Raw genomic sequence first — 27,292 nt, 5'->3', positions numbered from 1 at the left:
TGCTGGCTAAAGACACCAAAAGCTTTCTTAACGTCACCACTTTCTGTCATGTATCCTGTAAAGATTTAATTCCATTCTCCCAGTTTCTTTGCCTCCAGTATAGCTGCTTTCTTGACATTCGATACCAATGCCTTGGAGATGTCTTCCTTTCTCCATAACCTTGTTTACTCCTCCACATAACCAATATGGTTTTCAACTGTATCCTTATAATTCCCATTCTTCCCCTTTCAACTGCTCTCGCCCCAGCTGGACCAAGGAGAGGGTTCCCCTCATCCTCGCATTCCATGCCCAGAACATTCATATAAGCATTGTCATAATATTTTATCCCTATTACTTAGCAGCACATTATCAATTGTCATTCATTTACAACCTTAAGTAGTCCATGGAGTTTTAATGCAAATCTAAAGACTTGTGTGCAATGACAGGAGGATCCCAAACTGAGGTAAAAAATGGGTATGGAGATTTTGCCTCAGAAAGTTAATTTTAGTTGGATTATTTAAAGTCACTTGTCCTTGCAGAACACCTGTGATCACAAATCAGTTAGTAACCTGCACCAAGCATCATCATAGACTTGCAAGAAAATACAGTGGGTCCATTGGGGAAGCTTCATGAGCAAAGCGATTGAACAGAATGCCTCAGAACCAACATTTTCAAAGCACCAAGGCTTTGGCTGTCAGTGAGAAAGGCTTTCCAATTCAACCTTTCCTCCAAGGTTGACGTATTGGCCACACATCTCTCTGCACCTGTAATGGCTGCACTGGAAATAGATCACTGCCAATCTCCTTAGAGAACACATCTTTGCCAGGAAAGTCTGGGAAGAAACACAATAGGTATTTATAAAGATTTATCGTGAAAAGCTGCACGACACAGGACACTTTTGTGCAGAGACAAGAGAATACAAATGCTGGAATCTAGAGCAAATAAAATAAAATTGCTGGAGTAACTCGGCAGTACAGGAACAGGGATTGTCAATGTATCAGACCCGGACCCTACATAAGAAATTTGCTGACTGGGCTGCTTCCAGGAGCATATACTGAAACAAGTGTCAACTATTTTTGGGAAACAATAAAACAATGAAAGGCATCCCCTGTATGCCCAAATTTTGCTGATATTCCAGAAAAAGGTATTCTCTATGACCAAGTAGTGCAAATTTTCATGTTCAAAGGTCCAAAATGACGTGGTACTGGGAACGTTCAGGTGGCTGCTCCCATTGCAAAGGCTCTAAATGGAAGGGCCATAGTTTTTGTGTATTTCCTGTAATTTGTGTGTGTAATCCTGTAATTACACACAAATTAGTTGAAATCTGTGTCACAAAACTCATGAACTATTTGCTTTAGGACTGTTAACGATAACTAATTACATGATCACTAATAATACATTAAAGTATTGAAATAAGATATTATGAACATGTTGAACTGATCACTGTTGGATACATTTGAATTTTTGTCAAATAAAGTATATTTTGAAATAAACATTGCAACTTATCAGAGGAATATGGAAACCGAATAATACTACTGACACCCAAAGTTATTGTGAAGCCCAAGAGGGACCAGGTCAAAGAATCATGAAGCCCTTCGTTCTCCAAATGAGACAATGGAGATAAAACAAGATATTAATATCAACAGCAACAATCTGCTGGACGAACTCTGTGGATCAAGCAGCATCTGTGGGGGTGGTGGGGGAAGAGTGGAAGAAACTGTCAACATTTTAAGTTGAATCAGTACGGACCCCACCTAAACATTAACAGTTCCTTTACCACCACTGATGTTGTTCAATTCACTTGAGTTCCTTCAGCAGATGGTTTATTGGTCCAGATCCCAGCACTGACAGCATCTTGTGTCTCCATAAACATCAAGAGATTTTACATCCTCAAGGGTTCTTTAGAAAGCGAGAAAATTGGAAGGTGTTACTTTAACTCAATAAACTACATTCAGTTAAGGAAAAGATTTCATAACAATCCAGATATACTTCTCAGAGACAGTTGAATTTATACTGTTAAAGCTTAAAATTGTGACCTTCACTGAAGCAGGATGCTCAATGTAAAGATAAACAATGTCCATTGTCTGTTTGCTCTTGTCCCAAGTAATTTTAGGGAAAAAACAACTGAAATAAATTTATCAAAATTATTTACCAAATAATTTTCCTCCAAAAGGTAAACAAAATGTTGGCAATTAATCTGCAAAGGACAAGTACCATTCCTGATGTTTCTTATTTCAATCACAAGCTGAGAGATCTATATGTGATACTCCTTTCTTATTATGAGCAGTATTAATCATCAGCACAAATACTAATGATTGAAGTGTGAAAAAAAAATGTTTTTCTGATGTGTTTGTAGTAATGTTTTTAAAGTTAGAAATACTTTTTTTGGAAAGCATTACATCTCCAAGAACTTAACTCTTTGTTATAGCAATTTAAGACTATAATTAAACTACATAAGTCAATAGTTTACATACACTTAGGTTGAAGTCATTAAAATTCATTGTTTAACCACTCCACAGATTTCATATTAGCAAACTATAGTATTAGCAAGACATTGAGGACATCTACTTTGTGCACGACACAAATAATTTTTCCAACAATTGTTTACAGACAGATTATTTCAATTTTAATTGACTATATCACGATTCCAGTGGGTCAGAAGTTTTCAAACAAAATCAAAAAAAAATCAGCCAAGACCTCAGAAAAAAAAATTGTGGACCTCCACAAGTCTGGTTCATCCTTGGGAGCAATTTCTAAACGACTGAAGGTATCACGTTCATCTGTACAAACAATAGTAGGCAAATATAAACACCATGGGACCACGCAGCCGTCATACCGCTCAGGAAGGAGACGCATTCTGTCTCCTAGAGACGAACGTTCTTTGGTACGAAAAGTGCAAATCAATCCCAGAACAACAGCAAAGGACCTTGTGAAGATGCTGGAGGAAACAGGTAGACAAGTATCTATATCCACAGTAAAACGAGTCCTACATCACGTAACCTGAAAGGCTGCTCAGCAAGGAAGAAGCCACTGCTCCAAAACTGCCATAAAAAAGCCAGACTACAGTTTGCAAGTGCACATGGGGACATAGATTCTATTTTTTAGAGAAATGTCCTGTGGTCTGATGAAACAAAAGTTGAACTGTTTGGTCATAATGACCATTGTTATGTTTGGAGGGAAAAGGGTGAGGCTTACAAGCCGAAGAACACCATCCCAACCGTGAAGCATAGGGGTGACAGCATCATGTTGTGGGGGTGCTTTGCTGCAGGAAGGACTGGTGTACTTCACAAAATAGATGGCATCATGAGGAAGGAAAATTATGTGGATATATTGAAGCAACATCTCAAGACATCAACCAGGAAGTTACAGCTCGGTCGTAAATGGGTCTTCCAAACGTTGTGGCAAAATTGCTTAAGGACAACAAAGTCAAGGTATTGGAGTGGCCATCACAAAGCCCTGACCTCAATCCGATAGAAAATTTGTGGGCAGAACGGAAAAAGTGTGTGCGAGCAAGGAGGCTTACAAACCTGACTCAGTTACACCAGTTCTGTCTGGAGGAATGAAACAAAAATCCAGCAACTTATTGTGAGAAGCTTGTGAAAGGCTACCCAAAATGGTTGACCAAAGTCAAACAATTTAAAGGCTATGCTACCAAATACTAACGAAGTATGTAAACTTCTAACCCATTGGGAATGTGAAGAAAGAAATAAAAGCTGAAATAAATCATTCGCTCTACTGTTATTCTGACATTTCACATTCTTAAAATAAAGTAGTGATCTTAACTGACCTAAGACAAGGAATGTTTTCTAGGATTAAATGTCAGGAATTGTGAAAAACTGAGTTTAAATATATTTGGCTAAGGTGTATGTAAACTTGACTTCAACTGTACAAGTTAAAAGTATCCTTATCTGGAATTCTTAAATTAATACATCTGAACAGATTATTCTTTACTACAAACAATATTTTTTTGGCCAAAAGTGGTCCACTTAATATGGTTAAATACATTAGGCCATTTATTAACAGACTACAGATGCAAACATAGGCAAGACAAAATACTGAATTTCTGGAACTAAAAATTTAGGAACCATCTATAGGGCCACATCCCAACCCAGATGGTGCTGGTCAAACCAGAAAGAATTTGAAAACAGGCAGGAATATGTTTCAGTCTGTACAGGTTGAATTTCCAATGAAAGTATACTCATGTCCCAATACATCAGAAAACAAGTAAAACAGGCTCTGAAAAGACCCCGCCTCTAACCCACATTTATTATTTATTCCTGTATTATTTATTCCTGTAGACTTGATCGCGTTGAAAACTATCAAACTCAATCTACCATAACTCAAATCCATCAGTTCTACTATGACTAACCTAATTTGATACCCTTTGTTTCAATTTAAAAATATGTATTTTATATATATTTATTTATACATAAAATTACTTGTGTCTGTAACTTCATCCTATTCTACAATCCACAAGCAGATATGCTCCTCCAGTTTGAAACATCACGAGCTTCGCCTTTACTGAGCATTTCTTGAGATGTTCTCATCTCAAACCCGAGTTGCCATGCTGATCTCATTTTCTTTCCTTCTTTAAAACCTTCCTATTTGACCAACATTCAAGCCATCCACTCCAACACACAATTACACAGCTGTATGTTACAGCACTGCTTTGAACTCTCATATTTTATTATGTTAAATATGAAATATTATTACAAGATATAGGAAAGAGAAGCCTAAAGGTTGATCCACCCACCACATCACTTGATAGAATAGCCACTGTAATGTTAAAAAAATTAAAAACATCTGTAACAATGTAAATACATGAAACTAGCCTGTAAGATTACGGACATTTACAGACATTCATTTTAGCGCTTGATGCAGCTCTTAACCTGCCAAATGCTATTTTCCAGCTGTTTATTTTTTGGCTTCAAGTTTAAATCTACTTTAAATTTTAAATTTATTGAGCATTTCCATCTGTATTACTCAGCTAGAGACACATGCATTCCAAATGGAAAACTCATTGTTAACATCTCCAAATGTGACCCCAGATTCTATAAGGGAAGAATGTGCATCAACCCAAAATAAGCCTGTGATTTTATACAGTGACCCTTACCTTAGCCTCCTCTTTTCATTGAAATAAGCCTAGCCTATTCAATGTTTCCTTGGAGAAATAATTTCAGCAACATGCCTTGCCATATTCCATGGCAGTTCCCCTCAACCCAAAAAGTAGCTCAAAAAGATAAAGCACAAGACAGGGGCAGGACAGAGCAATGAAGATGAAGCATGGTAGGAGTGAGGAAAAAACGCCCCAGAGAAGCGGCTGCATGTGCCGAAGAAAAAAGTGCAGGGGTTGAAGCGATGTCTGTGCAGATGCAGAATATAGGGGTGGGGAAGGGATTCAGCCATAGAGATCATGGGGGTGTGAAAGTTTAAGAAGTAGCATAAATAGTGTGTGAAGCCAGCTTGCATGGGGTAGTACAAGAGGTTAATGCAACACTATACGATGCCTGCTGCAAGATCAGTTAGATTCCTGCTGCCATCTGTAAGGAGTTTGTATGTTCTCCCTGTAACCGCACGAGTTTCCTCTGGTGCTCCTCTTTCTTCCCACATTCCAAGGATTTATAGTTAGGGTCAGTGAGTTGTGGGCATGCGGCATTCGAGTTGGAAGCATAGTAACACTTGCGGGGTGCCCAGCACAATACTGAATGATTTAATGCAAATAACACATTTCACTGTGTGCTTTGATGAACATATGACAAATAAGGCTAATCTTTAGACTTTTCATCTTTAATCTTGTGCACTAATTTCTTTGTATTCTGCCAATGTAGGTACATAACCATACCTTTATATAATAAGTGATTATATTCTCTAAAATTGTCCATTGGTGCCTTTTAAATCCCATATATGTAATTAACATCAATCATACAAGCAGACTTGGTATTAGTTAAAATTACATCATTACAGGGCAGTGAGCAATGTTCAGAAGTTAATATTGCCCTCTGAATATTTTTGTATAGTCACCCCTACTTGAACAATAGTGATCATTACTCTAAATTAATTACCCCTTTTTCTATAATGTGACCAGCACTGTACAGTACTCCAGCTGTGGCCTATTATATTACACAATTTTAGCTTAACCCTATATTTATTCAGCCAATAAAATACGCTGCATGCCTTCTCAACTACCTTTCACACTACAAACATAGTTTTACAAACCTTATTTAATATAAGGCAAGAAATTATGCAGCGTTGGTGCATCAAGAATTTTAATTGATAATTTAAAGGTTTTTAAAAATAAAAATGTTCTCTAATGATATGTGCGCAAAGTTACAAAATTAACAATGACACCCTTTCCAACCACCTGCCTTTCCGTATTAAAAATCAAACAAAAGCAGCAGCAGGCAGTTCCTGAATAACATACACAAAGGGGGAAACAGTAACTCAAAACTAAAATACAATTGCCATAATGTTGTTTCTTTCTCAATAACCCTGATCAGGTTCTTTTTCAGCTTTTGTTATGCTTCAGCAATGAAGCCAAAGGAGGGAGTTCCCTCGACGCCCACCACCTAACCTTACCCTCTTCCAATTATAAATACTCCACATTGTTTCTCCGGCTACTAGGAGTTTTGTACAAACGTGTTGCAAGTACAGTGGCTTGTTGAAGAAGTTTTTTTTTGTTCTGGCCGCTGTTGTCAATGCTGCGGATCAGCAGAGACTCCGAGAGCACGACTCGGACAAAAGACTTTGCATTAACACCCGACGCTGGCGTCCCCACTCACCCAGAACACGATGTTGAAGCCGAACAGCACATATTTGACGCAGCAACTAACTTCGGGTCCCTTGAAGTGTTTCCCGGACATGGTGAGCGGGAAGACGGGAGGCAGCGGACGGTGGAACAGGGAACGCCGGAGCCGACGGACGCCTTCATTCAGGATCAACACCCAACAAGAGAAGCCAGGCGCCAAGGCCCGCCCACCCACCTCATCCAGATACCGTATGATCAAACATCGAGCTGCGTGCACTCAACAGCCGGTCAACGGGACGAGTCTGACCCAGCTCACAGCTCCATCCCGCTAACGGCTGCCCGGCTATCCATCACCCCTTTCTGTGCACCTTAATCGACACTGCGCAAGCGTCCTTCAGACCCAGCGCATGCGAGTGGGATAAGTTTCTCGTCCCCAATGAACCAGTCCGAGGTCCGCCTGAAGATCACCGTGGCCAATGGTTTATTCCTTTCAGCTGCCACTCTTGTGACGCAAGACAACCCCAGCAACCCCAATCGTCATCCCACAACATACAATATACGAAGAACGCTTGGTTATTACCTCCCACTGAAGTTAAACAAGCTGATATGTAGTTATAAGGTGTTTTGGTATGGTTTACTTTTATGGAATAAGAGATAGCAATGTTTCAGTCAACAAGCACGACTTTCAAGTGTAAAAGAAAGCAGAAAAGGGGAAAAAGTATATCACTGCCATCAGGATGCTAACCCAAGAGTCAAGTTGATTACAGGAAGCTCAGCAAAGGGAGGAAATAGAAGGATACAGGAGAGGATGAGAAAAGATCAACAACAGACATCCCACCTCTCCTGGAAATTCCGAGAGTCAACCGCATATTCTTCTTCGGCAAACCAGCTTTAAGGTGCATTGCCGCCACCTGCTAGACTGAGTGTGGATCGTTGGATAAACAGGAGAAGGGAAAAGAATTGCGTTCCTTATATTCTATATAATAAACCTGAGTCTTTTCAGATACTTCATGATACGGATCTGTATTGCTCTTGAATTCCCACTTAAAATGTCTTCTATACCCAAGCAACACACATCAAAGTTGCCGGTGAACGCAGCAGGCCAGGCAGCATCTGTAGGAAGAGGTGCAGTCGACGTTTCAGGCCGAGACCCTTCGTAAGGACTTTTTTTCTTCTATACCCACATCAGTTTTTTTTGTTTATCTTAAGCGCTCCTATCATCTTCACTCTTTCTTTTTGATACTGCTTACATTTTATCAACACATGTGCAACTGTTTCTGGTTGATTACAGTATTCACACAACCCAGTTGGATGTTTCCCTATTTTGTGTAATGTGTAATTAAGATTAATGTATCCAATTCTAAAACGACTGATGATCAGTTGTCTTTCTATATCCACTTGACAATCTTTTGTATCTGACTTGCCTCTGTATTTTGTACAGTTGTCTCCCTGTTTCACTCTCATCCCAATGTTTCTACCATGTCTCCTCAATACGTGTTTTAATAATGCTCTTGACTTCCGCTTTGCTATGAGGGATCTGGACGTCTATTACAGACGATTTGAGCGATTGTAATACTATCCACCTTTTCATTACCCTCCACAATGAGCAGGAACCTAAAGAAAGCTTACTTCTACCCCATTTTTGGTCAGTGTATACAACTTGCATAAAATCTCCAATAAAATATCCTGTCTACTTCCTGATTTTCTTGATTTGATCGAGGTTAATGCAGATAAACTGATTACAGCCTTTTTGATATTATTTTCTTCTATCTAAGATAATACACCCAATATTGCCATTAATTCTGTTGCATACACTGATAAATGGTTTGATATTCTTTTCCTGATACTAGTTTTGCACTGAGGAATGTTGACTGCAGTACCTGTGTGGCCAGATCTAGGGTCGTTTGACCCATTCGTAAATATTACAAGTTCATTTCTAAAATGCGAGTCTATATATTTTTGTATTATCTGTTTGATTCCATAGTTACACTTTTTTAAAAGTTGTTGCAGGTTTTTATCTACTGTATGCATTGTAAAGAGCCATGGAGGAACATCAGATATTGGAACTGTATTATTCCTCCACCAATGGGAATAGTTTGCCTTATCTCTTCACTCACACCTCTTTCCGTTCCTCCAGGATCTTTCCTGTTCTATTTTTTTAAAACTGCTACAGCTTTCAAGGACTCTTTGCAACTCATGTTTTCAGTGTTTGCTCCTCTTTATGTATAGTTTGTAAATTTTAGTATACTTTTTCCTGTAATTACCTGGAAGGTGAATCTCATGTAGTATATGGTAATGTAGATACTTTGGTAATAAATTTACTTTGCAGATACACTAGTGAATTTGTGTCAAATTTAAGGAATACCAGGTATTGCTTTTTCAAATCTCTACTGCGTCCTTTCCAATAACTTGACCTCTTTTCTAAAATGTGTTGCCCAGATTGAAAAAAAAATATGCATCAACTTTGGCTTCCTTGCAATGTGAACCACTTTTTATTACAACCTCTTTGCTCCTTGGCTGGATTTGGATTGACCAAGATCCTATATGTCTTTTCAAACTACTTTCTCAACTTGCCCTGATACTTTCAATGAAATTAAAATTCCATTAAGTTCAAAGATCTCTTTTATAGTACCCTTTTCTGTTTCTTCCTACCTAAAGTAACACAATGTAATCCCCGTTTTCGACGTGTCTGCTTGATTTATCAAACTTGGTGGAGGCGTCTGAAGGCACTTGAAAAGTTCCATCAACTCTGTCTTCGAAACACCTTAAATATCAGCTGAGAAGATAGAAGAACCAACGTCAGTGTGCTAAATGAAGCAAAACCAACAAGCATTGAAGCCTACATCATCAAGAACCAACTAAGATGGAGCGGTCATGTTGTTCAAACGAAAGACGAACGTCTGCCGAAACAAATCTTCTACTCCCAGCTTAAAGAAGGCAAACGTAAAAGAGGCAGACAACAGAAGAGATTCAAAGACATCTTAAAAGCCAAAATGAAGAAATGTAACATTGACATCAACAATTGGGAAATCAATGCCAAGGACAGGAAACTCTGGCAAGCCATCATCCAAGAAGGAACAGCAACTTTCAAAGCCAACAGATGTGCAGAATTAGAAGAGAAGAAAATGGAAAGAGGCAGCAACAACCAAAGCCCTAGCTGCCATCTGGAACTACCTGTCCTGAATGTGGAGGAACTTTCAAAGCCAAGATTGGACTCATAAGCCACTTGAGAGCCCATAAGTAGATCAGCAGAATGAAGACCATCACCCTCGACCTCAAGGGATAGCCACGATGACCACAGGATCAAGAATAGAGGTAATTGGCAAAAGAAAAGAGCAGAAGGAAGAAAAACCTTTGCATAGAGTGAACTGCATAAACAATTTTGTAAATACAAAGGAGGCAGATTCAATTATATTAAAAGAAAGCTGGATAAGCATTTGAAAAGAAATGAACTGCAAGACTATAGGGAAAGAGCAGAGAAGTAGGGTGAAGTTGCATATTATTACTTCGCTTAGAGAAGGCCCAATTCCCTAGACATGTACGAATAAAAGTCTCCAGCTTCCAGCCAGCTACCAGTATTGATTTTAACTAATGTTTTGATCACAAACTCTGCCATCTTCTTCAGGGATTATGCCTGGGCATGTCTAGTCTGGTGGTATTTACATCCCCCCCCCCAATCAATCCCTCCTGATTGGATGAGGACTAACCAGTTTTCCACTCTCCCACTTTGTTTACAACCAAATTCCATTCTCACTCAGAGCAAGACCTTTGTCTTTAAAATTCTTTTTCTCTATAGTTTTATTTCAATGGCTTTCTTCACCAGGCAGTCCCAAAAACCATTGACATAGCACAGTAGTTCTACCGTTAAAGTCAATCTTATATCCGTTGCGAATGCAATGTTCTACTACCGCCAATTTCTCTGGGAAATCCAAACATATACACCTCCTGTGCTCCTTGATACAGGTTTCCTCTGTGCACCCTGTCAGGCCATTATATGCTGCTCTGCAGTCACAGGGAATCAAGTAAACGAAAGCCATCTTGAATCTGTCACTACTGCCCATCTTCCCTATGTTTCCATGGTTTCTAGAAGGATCACCAGAATCCTGAAGAAATACCAGATTAATACCATCAACAAACCATTAAAGAAGCTCAAATCACAGCTCAAGCAGGTCAAAGGTGACTTGGGACTCAGGACAGTGAAGACTGATGCAAATACTTATTTGGTTCATTCTCATTTTCTTGTCTCCCATCACAACTCTCTAACATCATTTTCCAGTGGCTCAATATCAATTCTTGAGGGGGATGAGGACCATCACTGGGTTTTGGCAAACTAGCACCAGAGGAGCTGAAGGCAGTGTGGACAGGGCCAACGAATTTAACCTGTTCTTTAACAGATTTGACATTGTGACCCCTGCCGTTCCCCCACATGAGCCATCTGTTGTCGGCCCCCAACCAACACATATTCACTCTCCCCTCCTACCCCTCCTCACAGTCCCCCACCCTGCTCTCATGACTATACCCCTCTCCCACATGAAACCACCATGGTGGGCTTCACGGTTGAACAGGTGAGAAGACAGCTGAAACGTCTCAACCCAAGCAAGGCTGCAGGACTGGATGGTATCAGTACCAGGGTGCTCAAAGCCTGTGTCTCTCAGCTATGTGGAGTACTTCGCCATGTATTCAACCTGAGCCTGAGGCTCCGGAGGGTTCCTGTACTGTAGAAGACGTCCTGCCTCGTCCCTGTGCCGAAAACACCACACTCCAGCGGCCTCAATGACTACAGACCGGTGGTATTGACCTCCCACCTCATGAAGACCCTGGAGTGACTTGTTCTGGAGCTGCTCCGGCCTATGGTCAGGCCACAGTTAGATCCCCTCCAGTTCGCCTACCAGCTCCGACTAGGAGTTGAGGATGCCATCGTCTACCTGCTGAAACGTCTCTACGCCCACCTGGACAAGCCAGCTAGCACTGTGAGGGTCATGTTTTTTGACTTCTCCAGTGCATTCAACACCATCCGCCCTGCTCTGCTGGGGGAGAAGCTGACAGCAATGCAGGTGGATGCTTCCCTGGTATCATGGATTCTTGATTACCTGACTGGCAGACAACAGTACGTGTGCTTACAACACTGTGTGTCCGACAGAGTGATCAGCAGCACTGGGGCTCCACAGGGGACTATCTTGTCTCCCTTTCTCTTCACCATTTACACCTCAGACTTCAACTACTGCACAGAGTCTTGTCATCTTCAGAAGTTTTCGAATGACTCTGCCATAGTTGAATGCATCAGCAAGGGAGATGAGGCTCAGTACAGGGCTACGGTAGGAAACTTTGTCACATGGTGTGAGCAGAATTATCTGCAGCTTAATGTGAAAAATACTAAGGAGCTGGTGGTAGACCTAAGCAGAGCTAAGGTACCGGTGAACCCTGTTTCCAGCCAGGGGGTCAGTGTGGACATGATGGAGGATTACAAATACCTAGGGATACGAATTGACAATAAACTGGACTGGTCAAAGAACACTGAGGCTGTCTACAAGAAGGGTCAGAGCCATCTCTATTCCTTGAGGAGACTGAGGTCCTTTAACATCTGCTGGACGATGCTGAGGATATTCTGCGAGTCTGTGGTGGCTAGTGCTATCATGTTTGCTGTTGTGTGCTGGGCATCAGGCTGAGGGTAGCAGACACCAACAGAATCAACAAACTCATTCGTAAGGCCAGTGATGTTGTAGGGATGGAACTGGACTCTCTCACGGTGGTGTCTGGAAAGAGGATGCTGTCTAAGTTGCATGCCATCTTAGTCAATGTCTCCCATCCACTACATAATGTACTGGGTGGGCACAGGAGTACATTTAGCCAGAGACTCATTCCTCCGAGATGCAGCATAGAGCGGCATAGGAAGTCATTCCTGCCTGTGGCCATCAAATTTTATAACTCCTCCCTTGGAGGGTCAGACACCCTGAGCCAATAGGCTGGTCCTGGACTTATTTCCTGGCATAATTTACATATTACTATTTAACTATTTATGGTTTTATTACTATTTATGGTGCAACTGTAATGAAAGCCAATTTCCCCCGGGATCAATAAAGTATGACTATGACTCTTTTTTACTCTATGTGTCTGAAAACTTTTGGTATCCTCTGATATTAGTGGCTAGCTTACTTTCATATTTCATCCTTTTGGTCTTTATGGCTTTTGTTGGTTTTTAAAAGCTTCCCAATCCACAAACTTCCCACTAATTTTTGCTCTATTACTTTATGCCCTCATTTGCCTTTAACTTTGACTTCCCTGTGGCAGCTTGCATTTAGAATACTATTTTTTTTTCTTTGGGATGCATCTCTCCTGCACCTTCAGATTTGGTGAGGTATAGGTATATGCATCCAAGTTTTCATAAATACCTGGCAAGATATGTCACCTAATTAGAGGTAGGTGTATCAAAGATATTAAATCAATTTACATATCACCCGAGCAAACCAAATTAACAGTATGTGTAGTGGATGAAGTTACAAGAGATAGTTTTCCAAACTAGTATATGAGGAACTAAGAGGTGATTTTACAGCTAGCCTTTTGCACCGAGAAAGGATTATTAATATAGTTAAAACAATCAAATTAGAAATTATAGTCCACTTTAAACAAAGCAAACTGAAGCATTGGGTACAAATTGGCCAAACTTTAAATTAATGCACAACTCAAAACAAATACATCATTAGGGAAACAAAGCACTTACAGATCAAAATAAAGTGATATTTAAAAATGTAAACTAATGGATTGGGATAATTACAATTTAGCAGGAGGAAGCAGACATTGGTATGCAAAAGTAAAATTAGTGCAATCGCTCAAGAAACATCAAAATAGTCTGTAAAAGCTTTCATATGCATGCAAAAAAAAGTGAAGTGATCCTTTCCAATTCCCCATTGAGGGCTGTGGAAGCTCAGTTACTGAGTATATGCAAGCTTGATAGATTTTTATCTAGTAGGGAAAAAAAAACACACAAGGATTAGTATAGGAAAATGGCACCAAAGCAACAAGCATCTCCTTACTGAATCAGGAGTAATGGCCTATTCCTGCTTCCATTCAATTTCTTCAATTCTTAATAGCAAATTTTCTTTCAGATAATGAAGGAGCTAGTTTTCTGTCTGCACAATTAATAAGCAAAGGTTTCTTCTGATACAAATTTTGCCAAGCTGTAAAAATGTATTATACATTCCTAAACATGTAGCACCTATCACCAAGAACTGTTGTCATCTTGTCAAGATAGCACCAAACTACGTGACTAGCAGTGACATCCTGCAGGTAGTTCACAAAACTACTCTTACTACTTCTTTCAAACATGATTCTACTAAGCTGTGTGCAATGGAACTTGCAATTCACATTGATAATCTTTTTGCACTCATTGAGCAATCTGGCACTTTTCAGTCTCCAAGGGAGTTCGGTGAAGTTTGGAGTAGAGTATGCTGCTTGATGGCGGGGCATAAGCCAATGATCGACTCCTTTGCTTCTCTCCACTTGAGATGAGCAAGGTTGAAGTTGACAAAGACAAGAGTGGAGGGCAGATAGAAGTTCAGCACCATCTGCCTGCATTTGTCTCCTCTTCCTCTCAGTAGCTGCTGTAGGAGGAAAGTGCAGGAGCCTTGGGATCCACATTGCCAGGATTGATCAACGATGCTCCCAGCTGTGGACTTGTTTTGGGGGACTTTGAAGTTCATATTCCATGTTTCTGGGTACTTTGTTTTTGAGTGGTTTGATCAATGTGGACTGGGGCATTTCAGTGAAGGCTGCAATCTGCAGTTGGCTCTAAGAGCAGAGCTGAACTGAACTAGATTGAATGCTCCTGGACTCTTGGTTTGATGTTCATATTCTTTTTGTTGTTCACTCGCTTTCTGCCATTTGTGTAGTTAGTTCTTTTCTGGGTGTTTGATGTTTTTCTTTGAACAGGCTCCATAGTGTTTGTTTTGTGACTGGCTGCAGGAGGACAAATCTCAGTTGTGTTCGACAAACATTTTGATAATAAGTGTACTCTAACATAAATCACCTGTATGTTCTCTGAGAAAAATTAACCAAAGAAATACATTACTACATCAAAAATTAGAATTCTCATCAATAACACACTAACTACAGCTCCAAAATAAGGGCTTTAACAGCTCAGAGGCAGATTAAGGCTATTAAATGATTTTCATTAACCAAGCAACATCTGGTATGAAATGCCAGAATACATAATATACTGGGTAAAAGGGTTGTTACTGGAAGAAGCAAAGAACAGAGATGTAGGCTGTTATTAGAAGATCAAGTTTGTTTAATGATTTTTTTTTAAATTTAAGATAAGCAGGTGGAGGAAGTAATTGAAAGTAGGAGAGTTCAGGATTGAGAGCTAAAATTTTCAGTTTATCCTTTCAGGCAAGTGATTGTAATGTGGAATTTACCCACAATAAAGTAGTAATAGCACCTCAAAACCAAAAAAAAGCCAAAAAGATAGGCTAAGGCTGGTAAAAGTTAGTAGAGATATGGTAGAAGATCTTATTGGCTGAGACCATATATAGCTTAACTGATGAATCCCAATTGCACTTTTCAAATCACTTTGGAGATCAGATCAAGGCTAGATGCGATCAAATCTACACCAGTTTGTTTCCAGACTTCCAAAGAGATCATGCATCATTACTCTTAGCTTTCAGAGACAAGTCAAATGATATTATAAATTCAACTGCAATGGCACATGTTAATGTTAGAAATCTAGTGTCCACAACATGGTTTTGGTTTTAAGAAATATACAGATCATTTTTACAGTTGCTTTGAACAAAACTTTAAATCCAATTACTTTTTATTTTCACATTAAAGCACAAAGCAACCCTCCAAACACTAGCAAAGCTTTTGGTTAAATCAAGAACAAGAAAAATACATATACAAAAAAAAATACATTGGAAGCACAGATTATACAGCATAGAAACAGACATGTACATGCCCATCATCACATATCAATCTAGACTTATCCCATATCAGCAGTTGGTCCATAGTTTTCCATGCCTTAGTGACTCAAGTTCTTAAAATAGAGATAGTACTTGTCATCATCCACTTGGGCAATGTATTCCAGATTCCAACTACAATCAGAGTGAAGGTTCTTCCTCACATTTCATACAAGCCTCAAGTTTTTCTTATATTCCACTTCCCCCACCTCAAAGGAAATCAAATCCAGCAATTTCTCTTCATAGAAGATAGATTCCATACCATGTGGTTTATGGGTGAACACAAAATACTCTGCATGTGCTGGGGTCAAAGCAACACTCAACACGCTGGAGGAACTCAGGTCGGGCAGCATCCGTGGAAATGATCAGTCAACGTTTCGACCGGAACCCTTCATCAGGACTGAAGAGGGAAGGGGCAGAGACCCTATAAAGAAGGTGGGGGAGGGTGGACAGGAGAAGGCTAGAAGGTTCCAGGTGAAAATCAAGTAAGGGGAAAGATAAAGAACGGGGGAGGAGAGAGGCGAGGCTGGAAAGATGAAGGAAAAGTGGAAAGCACAATCCTCCCTATGGTTCCGCCTCCTTCTACTACCCATTGTGCTTTCCCCTTTTCCTTCTTCACCTTTCCTGCCTATCCCCTCCCTGCTTCCCCTCCCCCACCCCCTTATCTTTCCCCTTACTGGTTTTTCACCTGGAATCTTCCAGCCTTCTACTTCCCACCCTCCCCCCACCTTCTTTAGAGGGCCTCTGCCCCTTCTCTCTACAGTCCTGACAAAGGGTTCCAGCCTGAAATGTTGACTGATCATTTCCACAGATGCTGCCTGACCTGCTGAGTTCCTCCAGCGTGTTGTGAGTGCGGCTTATGGGTGAATCTCCCCTGCACCCTCTCAAGTGCATTCACATCCTTAAAGCTGGTTTAAAATTAACACAAGGAAGCAAAATCTGAAATAATGCTTTATTTCAAACAAGTTTACATCTTTGAAAAGCATGCTAAATTTAGATACTATATTGAAAGTGATTCAAACTCTTATAATTATTCATTCTTAATTATAGCAAATGTACAAAAGTAATTGGCATATATGTTATATTATAATGTAAAGGATCATTTTCCATTACCCTCAGTATTTGAGGAATAGTAGAAACTGCAAGTAAAATATAATTACACACCCAAGACTATTTGCAGACTTCGTTGCTTTAACATTAACTATACTTGAAAGAAAATTCAAAATCCCATAATTTAAACAAAAATAATTTGTAGCATTCATGTGTTGTCCAATGTGACAAGTAAAAGCCATACAGTTGAGTATAAACCAATTGCTATATTAAATCCAGACAGCAACAGCTATGGTTTTAATACTGTTTAATTTAGTCTAAGTCTAAATACTGATTAAGTACTCCCAAAATTTATATGAAACTTTTAGTTTTACTATTAAAGATTTTCACACAATGAATTTGTTTTTAACTCCCACTCCACTCTTGGTAGCTGTATCTGCATGTGCTTGATATCCAATCACAACCTTAACAGGAAGGCCAAGTCTTTCCTTGTAGATTTTTCTGTACAAGAGAAAAAACAAATTTTTTTAAACAAGTAAAATTCTATTATATTATTTCAAACAAATGTAGTATCCCAGGGTTCTGTAATTTATATTCATGGTCCAATTAAAAATGCATCTAAATATTCAGCTAATTAAGTTACAAATTTTGAAAGATGTTGTTCTGCTATTGATAGCCATGCTTTCAACCACCTTGGCACCAAGGTACAGTATGGAATTTCACACCAAACTATTACCATCATATTTGGTCCATGATTTCAGTCCCTTAATTCACATTTCATGTGACCTGGAGTTAAAATTTCACTTCAATGCTCATGCAATATCTCGGGATGGATTGGCATACAAAAATGTTAACTTTTTTTTTTAAATAAAGTGAAAATATTTCGCCTGAATTCCAAACAATTGTCTTTCCTGTATTGCTATCAAGGCCGATTTTTTTTTTTTTTTTTTTTTTTTTTTTTTTTTTTTTTTTAATTCTTATGCAGTAGTTTCAGGCTCTTCTGCATTTGATACATTAGTGCTAAAGTTTGCTTTTTACTGATATTTAAAATATTATATAGGTAATTGCAAAATTTAAATTGCTGATTCAGTATGTTTAATACTTATAACCATACAGCAAAATAGTATAAGTGAGGTAGCTCTGCATTGCTTGTGATACACACTATATTAAAAACATTGAGTTGTAGGAATACAAATTCAGCTCATGCAGGAAAATTAAAGTTACAAGCAAATTTATACTGTCCTAATTAGTGGAAATATTAAGCTTTGTCCTCAAGCTATTAAATTTTTCATGATTTGGAGTGCGAAAGAATCAGCTTTCGTTCACGTGAAGAAACATCTTGAGGAGCACTAATTTTTGTTTTCCTTAAGAAATATAGAATAATAAATCCTCCAAAAATCAAATGGAAGAACAAGGAAAACAAATTGATACGAATAGGGAATATGGCATCTGAAAAAGATGAAGGATCAAAGAAACAGATGGCAAGAGACACCATACAATTCTGATTGACTTGATATTGTATGCCAGTTGAATGAAAGGTTCAAAGCATGTAATCAAAGTATGTGCTATATACTACCTTGATATTCATCTCTGAACAGGCAGCCACAAAACAAAGGAACCCAATAGAACTCATTTTAAAAAAGCAACCAAATACCCAATGTGCAGAAAAAGTGTAAACAATAAAAGCAAACATTCAGAACTGAAGCTCATGAAAGTGAGTTCACAGCCACGAAGCCAGTTACAGCGATTCCAGACCATTAGTTGTAGGCCAAAGCCTTAGCTGAGCACAGAGATGAGTAAACCACACAAACAACAAGCTGAACATAAGCCCATCCCTCTTCTCTGGCCCCAACAACCTGGCCATTTCAATCTGGCATGATGCCAAATCGGTCAAACAGTGGGGCGCTCTTTGCTCTTGGACCTGGCTCTGCCACCTTGAATCACTTCCAAGTCTGCTACAGGAATGACCATGCATCGGCTCACTCCCTGCTCTCTGACCCCAGGCCCTGCCACCTCAATTCAGCAGGTACACGCCACAACCATCCTGCACCTTTGAAACTCAGTTCACACTGCAAAAGCGTAGGGTTGTATAGGCGGTTCATAACATCAGCTCTGAAAAGGAAGTTACAGGCTATTGAATGCAGTGATAATTTTCAAGAAAGAAAAAAGTGATTAATAGTAGTTTTGTTTGCTGCCAGCAAGTCGTCACTGTGCTTCACCTGCACCAACTTAAACTGGAAATACCTGGTTGAAATTTGTTTGAACAGATTGTTTGGGTCCTCTAAAGCTTCACAATTAAAAACACAGGAAATAGATTAAAAGGGGGCTTTGTAAATTTGGCAACCATTAAAATTATAACAAAATTAATTCCAAATTTAGTTCTCAAATTGGTTTGCACTAAAGTTCATTTAGTCCAATGATTGAAAATCAGAAGAGCTGAAGATGCTGGAAATAAATATGAAATGTGAAAAATTTCAACAGGTGAGGTAGCATCCTAGACCCTTCATCAGAACCTTTAATCCTTTTTTTGTGCATCATGCACTACAATTTGACAGTGTTTTCCTAGCAAGACTCAAGATGAAGCTATCCAAAATAAAACCAATTCAAGTGATTAAAATAGTTACACTAGAGAGTGAAATAAAAGGGCTATTAACTGTATCTTCAAGCAAAACCCATTAATTGAAGAGGAGATAGCACATCAATTATAACATAACAGGGTAAAATTGACATGGAAAATGAACTAAACAATTCAGATTTGAGCATTGATAAGGCAAAACAGCTGACAAACCTTCCATTGCTCAGGTTTTAAGTGAATAGCCAAACATCAACTTACCCTATATGCAAAACAGCTGCTTCATTTTCAGTGTCACAGGTCCAGATTGCTACTTTATCTCCTTTTGCTCGAACATTAATTACAGCACCACAAACATCATTGCTATATTCATCAAAAGCTTCTCCAATAAGGCACAACAACTAGCAAAATATTAAATACAAAAGATTTATTGAATTTGTTTGTACTTTGAAAGGGTTGAATACATATCTCACTGAATAACAGCATCTCTTTAAAGATTGGAAGAAAATTTTAATTCAATCCAACAATTAAAATGTGAGTTTTTAAAAATCTAATTGGTCTTAGAATATCAAAGCACTTTACAATTAAGCAGACTAGTATGAAACAAGACAACTAATTTGTCCACAGCAATTTCCCAAAAAAACAGACGACTATGATCAAATAACCATGATAGAGTAGATAGGCATCAGAAAAAAAAAAATGGCTAGGAATAACTTCCCTGCTTTTTGAAATGTTACAATGGATCTCATATCCACTCAGGAAAGGAGCTACTTTGGTTGCTTTAAGACTGTACTGGGAACAGTCCTGAACCTCTTCAATATGGTACTGTACAGGCCAAGGATCAAGATTTTTTAGATCAAATCCTTGAAGCACAGCTTAAAACTACAACTTTGACTTGGGGACAGACAATTTCTAATAATGAAAGGGTCTTTACCATCACAAGTGCACTAAGTTGTCATAAAAGTACCTCTACTTTGAGGAACTTTCCACAAATATTTCAAATTCAGATACATCAACTCATAGCACAATGCAAGAGGAAAATTAATAGAAGTTAAACAAGGGATGCTGTCATTTTTTCTCTTAATGAAATGATTATAGGAGATCCTAGACAAAAAAAAGTGTTTAAAGGGAAATAGATGTGCACTGCTCAAAAATAAATTAACAAGATACAGGTTTAACTCACTGTTTCAAGCCAGAATTGATCTAGTTCCAGCATCCTTTGCTGTTTTGACAGAGTAATTAACCACCTTCCACCACATTTGTTTTTGCTGTCCTCCCACATGGGTTCAATACCATCCTACAGGGTACAAAAATCAAAAAGTTAAAAAAAAAAAATCAGTAAGGTCAGTTTCAAGATTCAGATCTTAAATTCTCTGCAATTTGTAGATTTCCTCTTCTGAATGAAAATTAGGATGCTGATATTAAGCCAAAATACATTTACCTACTTTTATAATCCTGACTGCACCAGTGGCCAACTATAATCATGCACTTGAAATATTGCATAATGCCGTCACCAAACAAGAAGCAGTCCATCCCAATGCAGTTCAAATCGTAGTCAGGGACTTCAACTGGCCTGTTTGAAGAAAACCCTGCCCAATTACCATCAGCATATAACCTGTAGCACTAGAGGTCTCAAAACAGTACAGCACTGTTAGATAAGGAATGCCTACCATATCATAACCACACCACATTTCAGTATATCTGATCACTTGGCTGTCCTCCTCCTACCTGCATACAGGCACAGGAGAAAGAGCAAAGCTCCAGAGATTAGGACAACAAAGCAGTGGTCACGGGAGGCAGAGGAGCAGCTACGGGATTGCTTTGAGTCAGTGGACTGGGTCGTGCTCAAGGACTCATCCGTGGATCTGAATGAGTACAGCATGGTTGTCACAGATTTTATGAACACAGTTGTATGCGGTTGTGTCCCTACAAAATCAGAGTCTTCTCTAATCAGAACTCCACTTGTACCATGAGATCCACAATCTGCTGAGGGCATTCAGAAGCATTCAAGTCTAGCAAGCAAGTTACAAGAGGTCCAGGTACAATCTCCAGAAAGTCACCTCACGGGCAAAATGGCAATTCCAGACTATACTTTAATCAACAAAGGATGCTTGACATTTGTGGCAGGGTTTGAATGTTCTCACTTCTTACAAGGTTTAAAAAAAAAAATCAAGTAACATAGACGACAGGAGGGCTTCGCTTCCAAATGTGCTCAATACCTTCTACACACACACTTTGACCACAAAAACATGGAGGAACCATCAGAAACTCCCAGAGCCCCTGATGATCCTGTGATTTCAGTCTCTGACACCAATGTGCAAGTCTTCAGTAGGATGAACCCATGAAAAGCATCCAACCCAGATGGAGGACCTGGCCAAGTACCAATTAACTGTGCTGATCAACTGGTTGCAGTGTTCACTGAGATCTTTAACGTCCTACTTCAGCAGTAGGAGGTACACACCTGCTTCAAGCAGGCTTCAATGATACCAGTGCCCCAGAAGAAAGTCATGACCTGCTTCAATGACTATCATCCAGTAGCACTTACATCCACAATGATGAAGTGTTTTGTGAGGTAGGTGATGAAACAATGACTCCTGCCAGAGAAGCCATTTGGATCAGCTCCAATTTGCCTACCAGAGCAACAGGTCCACAGCAGATGCCATCCCATTGGCTATTCAGTCAACACAGAAGCACAGACAGCAAAGGTGCATAGATCAGGATGCTCCTTATCGACTGCAGCTCAGTAGTCAACAACATCATGCTCTCAAAACTAATAAGCTCCAAGACCTTATCCTCAATACCCCCTTGTTCAATTGAATTCTCAATTTTCTCATGGAACTGACTGGGCTCATATACAAGACCATAAAACAGCAGAAAAATGCCATTCAGTCAATCGAGTTTGCTCCCCCATTCCATCATGGCTGATCCAGGATCCCACTCAACCCCACACACCTGCCTGCTATATCTTTTGATGCCCAGACTGATTAGGAAATGACCAACTTCTGCCTTAAGTACACACACCAACTTGGCCTCCACCATAGTCTGTGGCAGAGCATTCTACAGATTTACTATGCGCTGATTTAAAAAAAAAATCCTCCTTAACTTTGTTCTAAAGGGCTGCCCCTCAATTGTGAGGTTGTACCCTCTAGTTCTTGATACTCCCACCAGAGGAAACATCCTCTCCACATTGTATATCTAGTCCTTTCAAAATTTGGTAGGTATCAGTGAGATCCTTCCACATTCTTCTAAATTCTGCTGAATTTAGGCCCAAAACTGACAAATACTCATGTTAACCCCTTCATTCCCAGAATAATCCTCATGAACTTCCTCTGGACTCTCTTCAACGAGAACACATCCTTTGAGATATGGTGCTCAAAACAGTTGACAATATTCCAAGTGCAGCCAGGCTAGTGTCTTATGAAGGCTCAGCATCATCTCCCTGCTTTGAAATTCTATTCCCCTTTAAATAAATGCTAACATTGCATTTTCCACACACACACACAAACTCACAGACACACACCCTGTAAATTCATCTTCTGGGGGTCTTGCATGAAGATGCCCAAGTCCCTCTGCACCTCTGATATTTGAACCTTCTTCCCATTTAGATAACAGTCTGTACTATTGTTCCTTTTACCAAAATGCATCATTTATTTCCCAACACTGTATTCTATCTGCCACTTCTTTGCCCATTCCCATTTGTCCAAGTCCTACTGCAATTACATTGCTTCCTTATCACTACCTATCCCCTACTTATCTTCACATCATCTGCAAACTTTGCCACAAAACCATCAATTCCATTATCCATATCACTGACAATGTGAAAAGCAGCGATCCCAATAGTGACCCCTGAGGAACACCACTGGTTACTGGCAGCCAACCAGAAGAAGCCACTCGCTGCCTCCTGCCTGTCAGCCATTCTGCTATCCATGCCAGTATCTTTTCTGTATTGTCATAGGATTTTTATGTTGTTAAACAGTCTCATGTGTGGCACCTTATCAAACGCCTTCTGAAAATCCAAGTAAATGACATCGAATGCCTCTCCGTTGTCCACCCTGCTTGTTACTTCCTCAAAGATCTCTAACGGATTTGACAGGCAAGATTTCCCTTTACAGACACCATGCTGACTTTGACTTATTTTATCATTAGTTTCCAAGTACCTTGAAACCTTATTTTAATAATAGACTCCAACACTTTCCCAACCTCTGAGGTTTGGCTAACTGGCCTATAATTTCCTTCTTTCTTGCCTTCCTCCCTTCTTAAAGAGTAGAGTGACATTTGCAATGTTCCAATCCTCTATGCTAGAATCAAGTGATTCTTGAAAGATCATGACCAATACATCTGTTATCTCTTCAGCAATATCTCTCAGGACTCTGCAATGTAGTCCATCTGGCCCAGTTGACTTATCTGCCCGAAGACCTTTCAGCTTGCCTTGCATTTTTTTCCCTTTGTAATAGCAATGGCACTCACTCCTGCCCCTGACACCCACGAACCTCTGGCACACTGCTAGTGTATTCCACAATGAAGACTGATGCAAAGCACCCATTAAGGTTATCTGCCACTTCTTTATCCCCTATTACTACCCGACGAGAATCATTTTCCTGTGGTCCCATATCAACTCGAACCTCCCTTTTACTCTTTATATAGCTGAAAAAAAAACTTCTGGTATCCTGTTTTAATGGCTAGAATGCCCCCATATTTCATCTCTTCCCTTCTTATAACTTTCTTATTTGCCTTTTGTTGGAATTTAAATGCTTCTCACTCATCCAACTTCTCATTCACTTTTGCTACCTTACGTCCTTTCCTTTACTTTTATACAGTCCTTAACTTTGTCAGCCATGGTTGCCTACCCCTGCCATTTGAGAACTTCCTCTGTAGGGCATACCTATTCTGCACATTGTGAATTTCAGCCATCTCTTCTGCCATCATCCCTGCCAGTACTCTCCTCCAATCCACCTGGACAAGCTCCTCTCTCATGCCTCATTCCCTTCTGGGAGTCTTGCATGAAAAGGGATCAGAAGTGCAGAGATAGAGCAATTTCAAAAGTTCCTGTATGTTGAGATCTGAGGATCTAATCTGGTTCCAATATGTCAATGCAGCTATAGTGTCAAGACAGCGGCTATATCTCATTAGGAGTTTGAAGAGATTTGTTTGTCACCTAAAACACAAACATCTACAGATGTGCCATGGAGAGCATTCTAACAGGCTACATCACCGTCTAGTACGCAGGCGTGGCTACTACAAGCACCCAAAGAAGCCACAGGAATTTGTAAATTAGTCAGCTCCATCTTGGGTACTAGCATCCACAGTATCTGAGACATCTTCAAGGAGCAATGCCTAAGAAAGGAGACAGCCTTTATTAAGGACCCCCATAACCCAAGGCATGCTCTCTTCTCATTGCTACTGTCAAGGAGATACAGAAGCCTGAAGGCATACTCAGTGATTCAGCAGCAGCTTCTTCCCCTCTGCCATCTGATTCCTAAATGGACATTGAACCCATAAACACTCACTTTTTTAATGTATTATTTGTTTTTGCACTATTTTTAATCTATTTAATATACATATATACTTTCTGTAATTGATTTACTTTTTTTTCTTCCTGTATTAACAGGTATTGCATTGAATTGCTATTGCTAAGTTAACAAATTGCACAATGGATGCCAGTGATGATAAACCAGATTCTGAGTTCCATCAGTACAGGTGCACCACAAGGCTGTGTTGTTAGCTGCCTGCCTCACTTTACACTTTGACTGTGTGGCCAAGGACAAATACTCAAATTTGCTAATGACACCACTGTGGTAGGCCTAATCAGAGGTGGTGATCAATCAGTATTTAGGAAGAAAATTGAAAAATCTGGCTGAGTAGTGCCATAACAACCTTTTACTCAATGTCAGCAAGACCAAGGAGCTAATTGACCTCAGGAGGAGAAAACCAGATGTCTGTGAGCCAGTCCTCATCGGAGGAGCAGAGGTGGAGAGGGTCAGCAACTTTAAATTTAAGTGTCCTGGGAACATTGCAAATGAAATTATGAAGAAAGCACAGCAGCACCTCCACTTCCCAAGGAATTTGAACATAGAATAATACAGCACAGTACAGGCCTTTCAGCCCAAAATATTGTGCTGACCTGCAAACCCTGCATCCCATGTAACCCCCCACCTTAAATTCCTCCATATACCTGTCTAGTAGTCTCTTAAATTCCACTAGTGTATCTGCCTCCACCACTGACTCAGGCAGTGCATTCCATGCACCAACCACTGAGTAAAAAACCTTCCTCTAATATCCCCCTTGAACTTCCCACCCCTTACCTTAAAGCCATGTCCTCTTGTATTTAGTAGTGGTACCTTGGGGAAGAGGTGCTAGCTATCCACTCTACCTATTCCTCTTAATATCTTGTATACCTCTATCATGTCTCCTCTCATCCTCCCTCTCTCCAAAGAGTAAAGCCCTAACTCCCTTAATCTTTGATCATAATGCACTCTAAACCAGGCAGCATCCTGGTAAATCTCCTCTATACCCTTTTCAAGTTTGCAAAAATTCAGCATGACATCTAAAATGTTGATAAACTTCTATAAATATATAGAGAATATTGACTGGCTGCATCACAGCCTGGTATGGAAGCACCAATGCCCTTGAATGGAAAATCCTACAAAAGTAGTGGATACAGTCAAGTCCATCACAAGCACAGGCCTCCCCAACATATTTACACAAAACCATCACAGGAAAGCAGCATCCATCAGGAACGTCCATCAGCTGGGACAAGCCCTTCTCAATGCTGCCATCAGGAAGGTGCTACATGAACCTCAGAACTCACCACCAGGTTCAGGAACGGCTATTAGCTCTCAAGTTCCAAAACCAAATGGGGTAAACTTCACTTGCCCCATTACAGAAATGTTTCCACAACTTATTGACCCACTTTCAAGGACTCCTCATTAGAAGTTTGACATTATTGCTCAATATTATTTCTTTCTTTTTGTACTTGCAGTTTGTTGTCTTTTGCACACTGGTTGAAAACACAATTGGTGTTGTCTTTCATTGATTCTGTTATTGTTATTGGATTTATTGAGTATGCCCACAAGAAAATGAATCTCAGGGTTGTATATGGTGACATATATATATATACACACACACACATACACACACACACACACACACACACACACACACACACACAGAGATAACAAATTTAATTTGAACTTTTAACTTTATTTCTTACCCTTACAATGTGTGTATATTTCAAGTTTAATTCTCAGACTAACTAGCTTTTGCATAATAAAATCAAAAAGGTTTCTAATTTCAATAGCGAAATTGACTACTTTAGAGCAGATATCATTTTGCAAGGGAGGAATAGCAAAAAATTAACTTTGTTCAAGCGAATTTTCAAACAAGCAGTCTTGATCTGTTTAGATCATAGAATATTGGTTGATTGTTATTTACATGTTCAGGCAGAACCCTACTTGACGAAAGCAATTCAAATTACTTTCCACTCACTTTTAGATTTCCCCCATGCTGCACTTTAAACTACATACTTCATGAATGTAACTAAGGTATCTAATAATATACAATTTACACAAGTCCATGTATTTTCCTTTGGAACCAGGACTAAGGTTATCAACGTTTACAAACCTTAAAGAGTGAGTAGTCACAACCTGACGTCAGCCTACTGGCAACCTGAATATGATTGTATAATCTATTAAAACAGAAATAGAAGAAAAATTAAATTATAGAAAGAAAGGAATCAAATTCAAAACTGAAGCAAACCTTATTTGAACATTTAACTCAGAAGACTAATGCACTGCAAGTAAAAATAAATATAATCAAATGTCAATCAGGTAGAAAAGCACTGTTAGAGACAATTTGTCCTTACCAAGTGCCTCAAGTAATCTGAGCGAAGGAAATACTGAGTGTGAAAGATATAATCTGGAATGATGATAAAAACTATTTATGTATCTTTAAACTATAAGGAGTAGAAAAATCATTGTTAAAATGCACTAAAGATCAACA

The 27,292-nt window shown here is 39.4% G+C and overlaps 2 protein-coding genes across 6 annotated transcripts in view; both read right to left on the bottom strand.

Moving 5' to 3' along the window:
- The window catches only part of tspan17 (tetraspanin 17), a 74,912-nt gene extending 67,787 nt beyond the window's left edge, over positions 1–7,125 (bottom strand). For all 5 annotated transcript variants that reach the window (XM_072263788.1, XM_072263790.1, XM_072263791.1 and 2 more), the window contains exon 1: positions 6,759–7,125. In XM_072263788.1, coding sequence (XP_072119889.1) covers positions 6,759–6,839 — 81 coding nt within the window. In that variant the 5' untranslated portion in view covers positions 6,840–7,125. The remainder of the gene's footprint in view (positions 1–6,758) is intronic.
- Positions 7,126–16,677: 9,552 nt separating this feature from the next.
- The window catches only part of LOC140200824 (eukaryotic translation initiation factor 4E-like), a 28,331-nt gene continuing 17,716 nt past the window's right edge, over positions 16,678–27,292 (bottom strand). The window contains exons 4-7 of the mRNA XM_072264447.1: positions 26,915–26,978; positions 20,478–20,591; positions 19,556–19,695; positions 16,678–17,223 (exon numbers count right to left, since the gene is read on the bottom strand). Of these exons, the coding sequence (XP_072120548.1) occupies positions 17,109–17,223; positions 19,556–19,695; positions 20,478–20,591; positions 26,915–26,978 (433 nt within the window). The 3' untranslated portion in view covers positions 16,678–17,108. The remainder of the gene's footprint in view (positions 17,224–19,555; positions 19,696–20,477; positions 20,592–26,914; positions 26,979–27,292) is intronic.

This window comes from Mobula birostris, chromosome 7 (genome assembly GCF_030028105.1).
Source record: "Mobula birostris isolate sMobBir1 chromosome 7, sMobBir1.hap1, whole genome shotgun sequence".
Lineage (NCBI taxonomy): Eukaryota > Metazoa > Chordata > Chondrichthyes > Myliobatiformes > Myliobatidae > Mobula > Mobula birostris.
The sequence above is the reverse complement of the archived record's forward strand: the minus strand, read 5'-3'. Positions and strand labels throughout refer to the sequence as shown.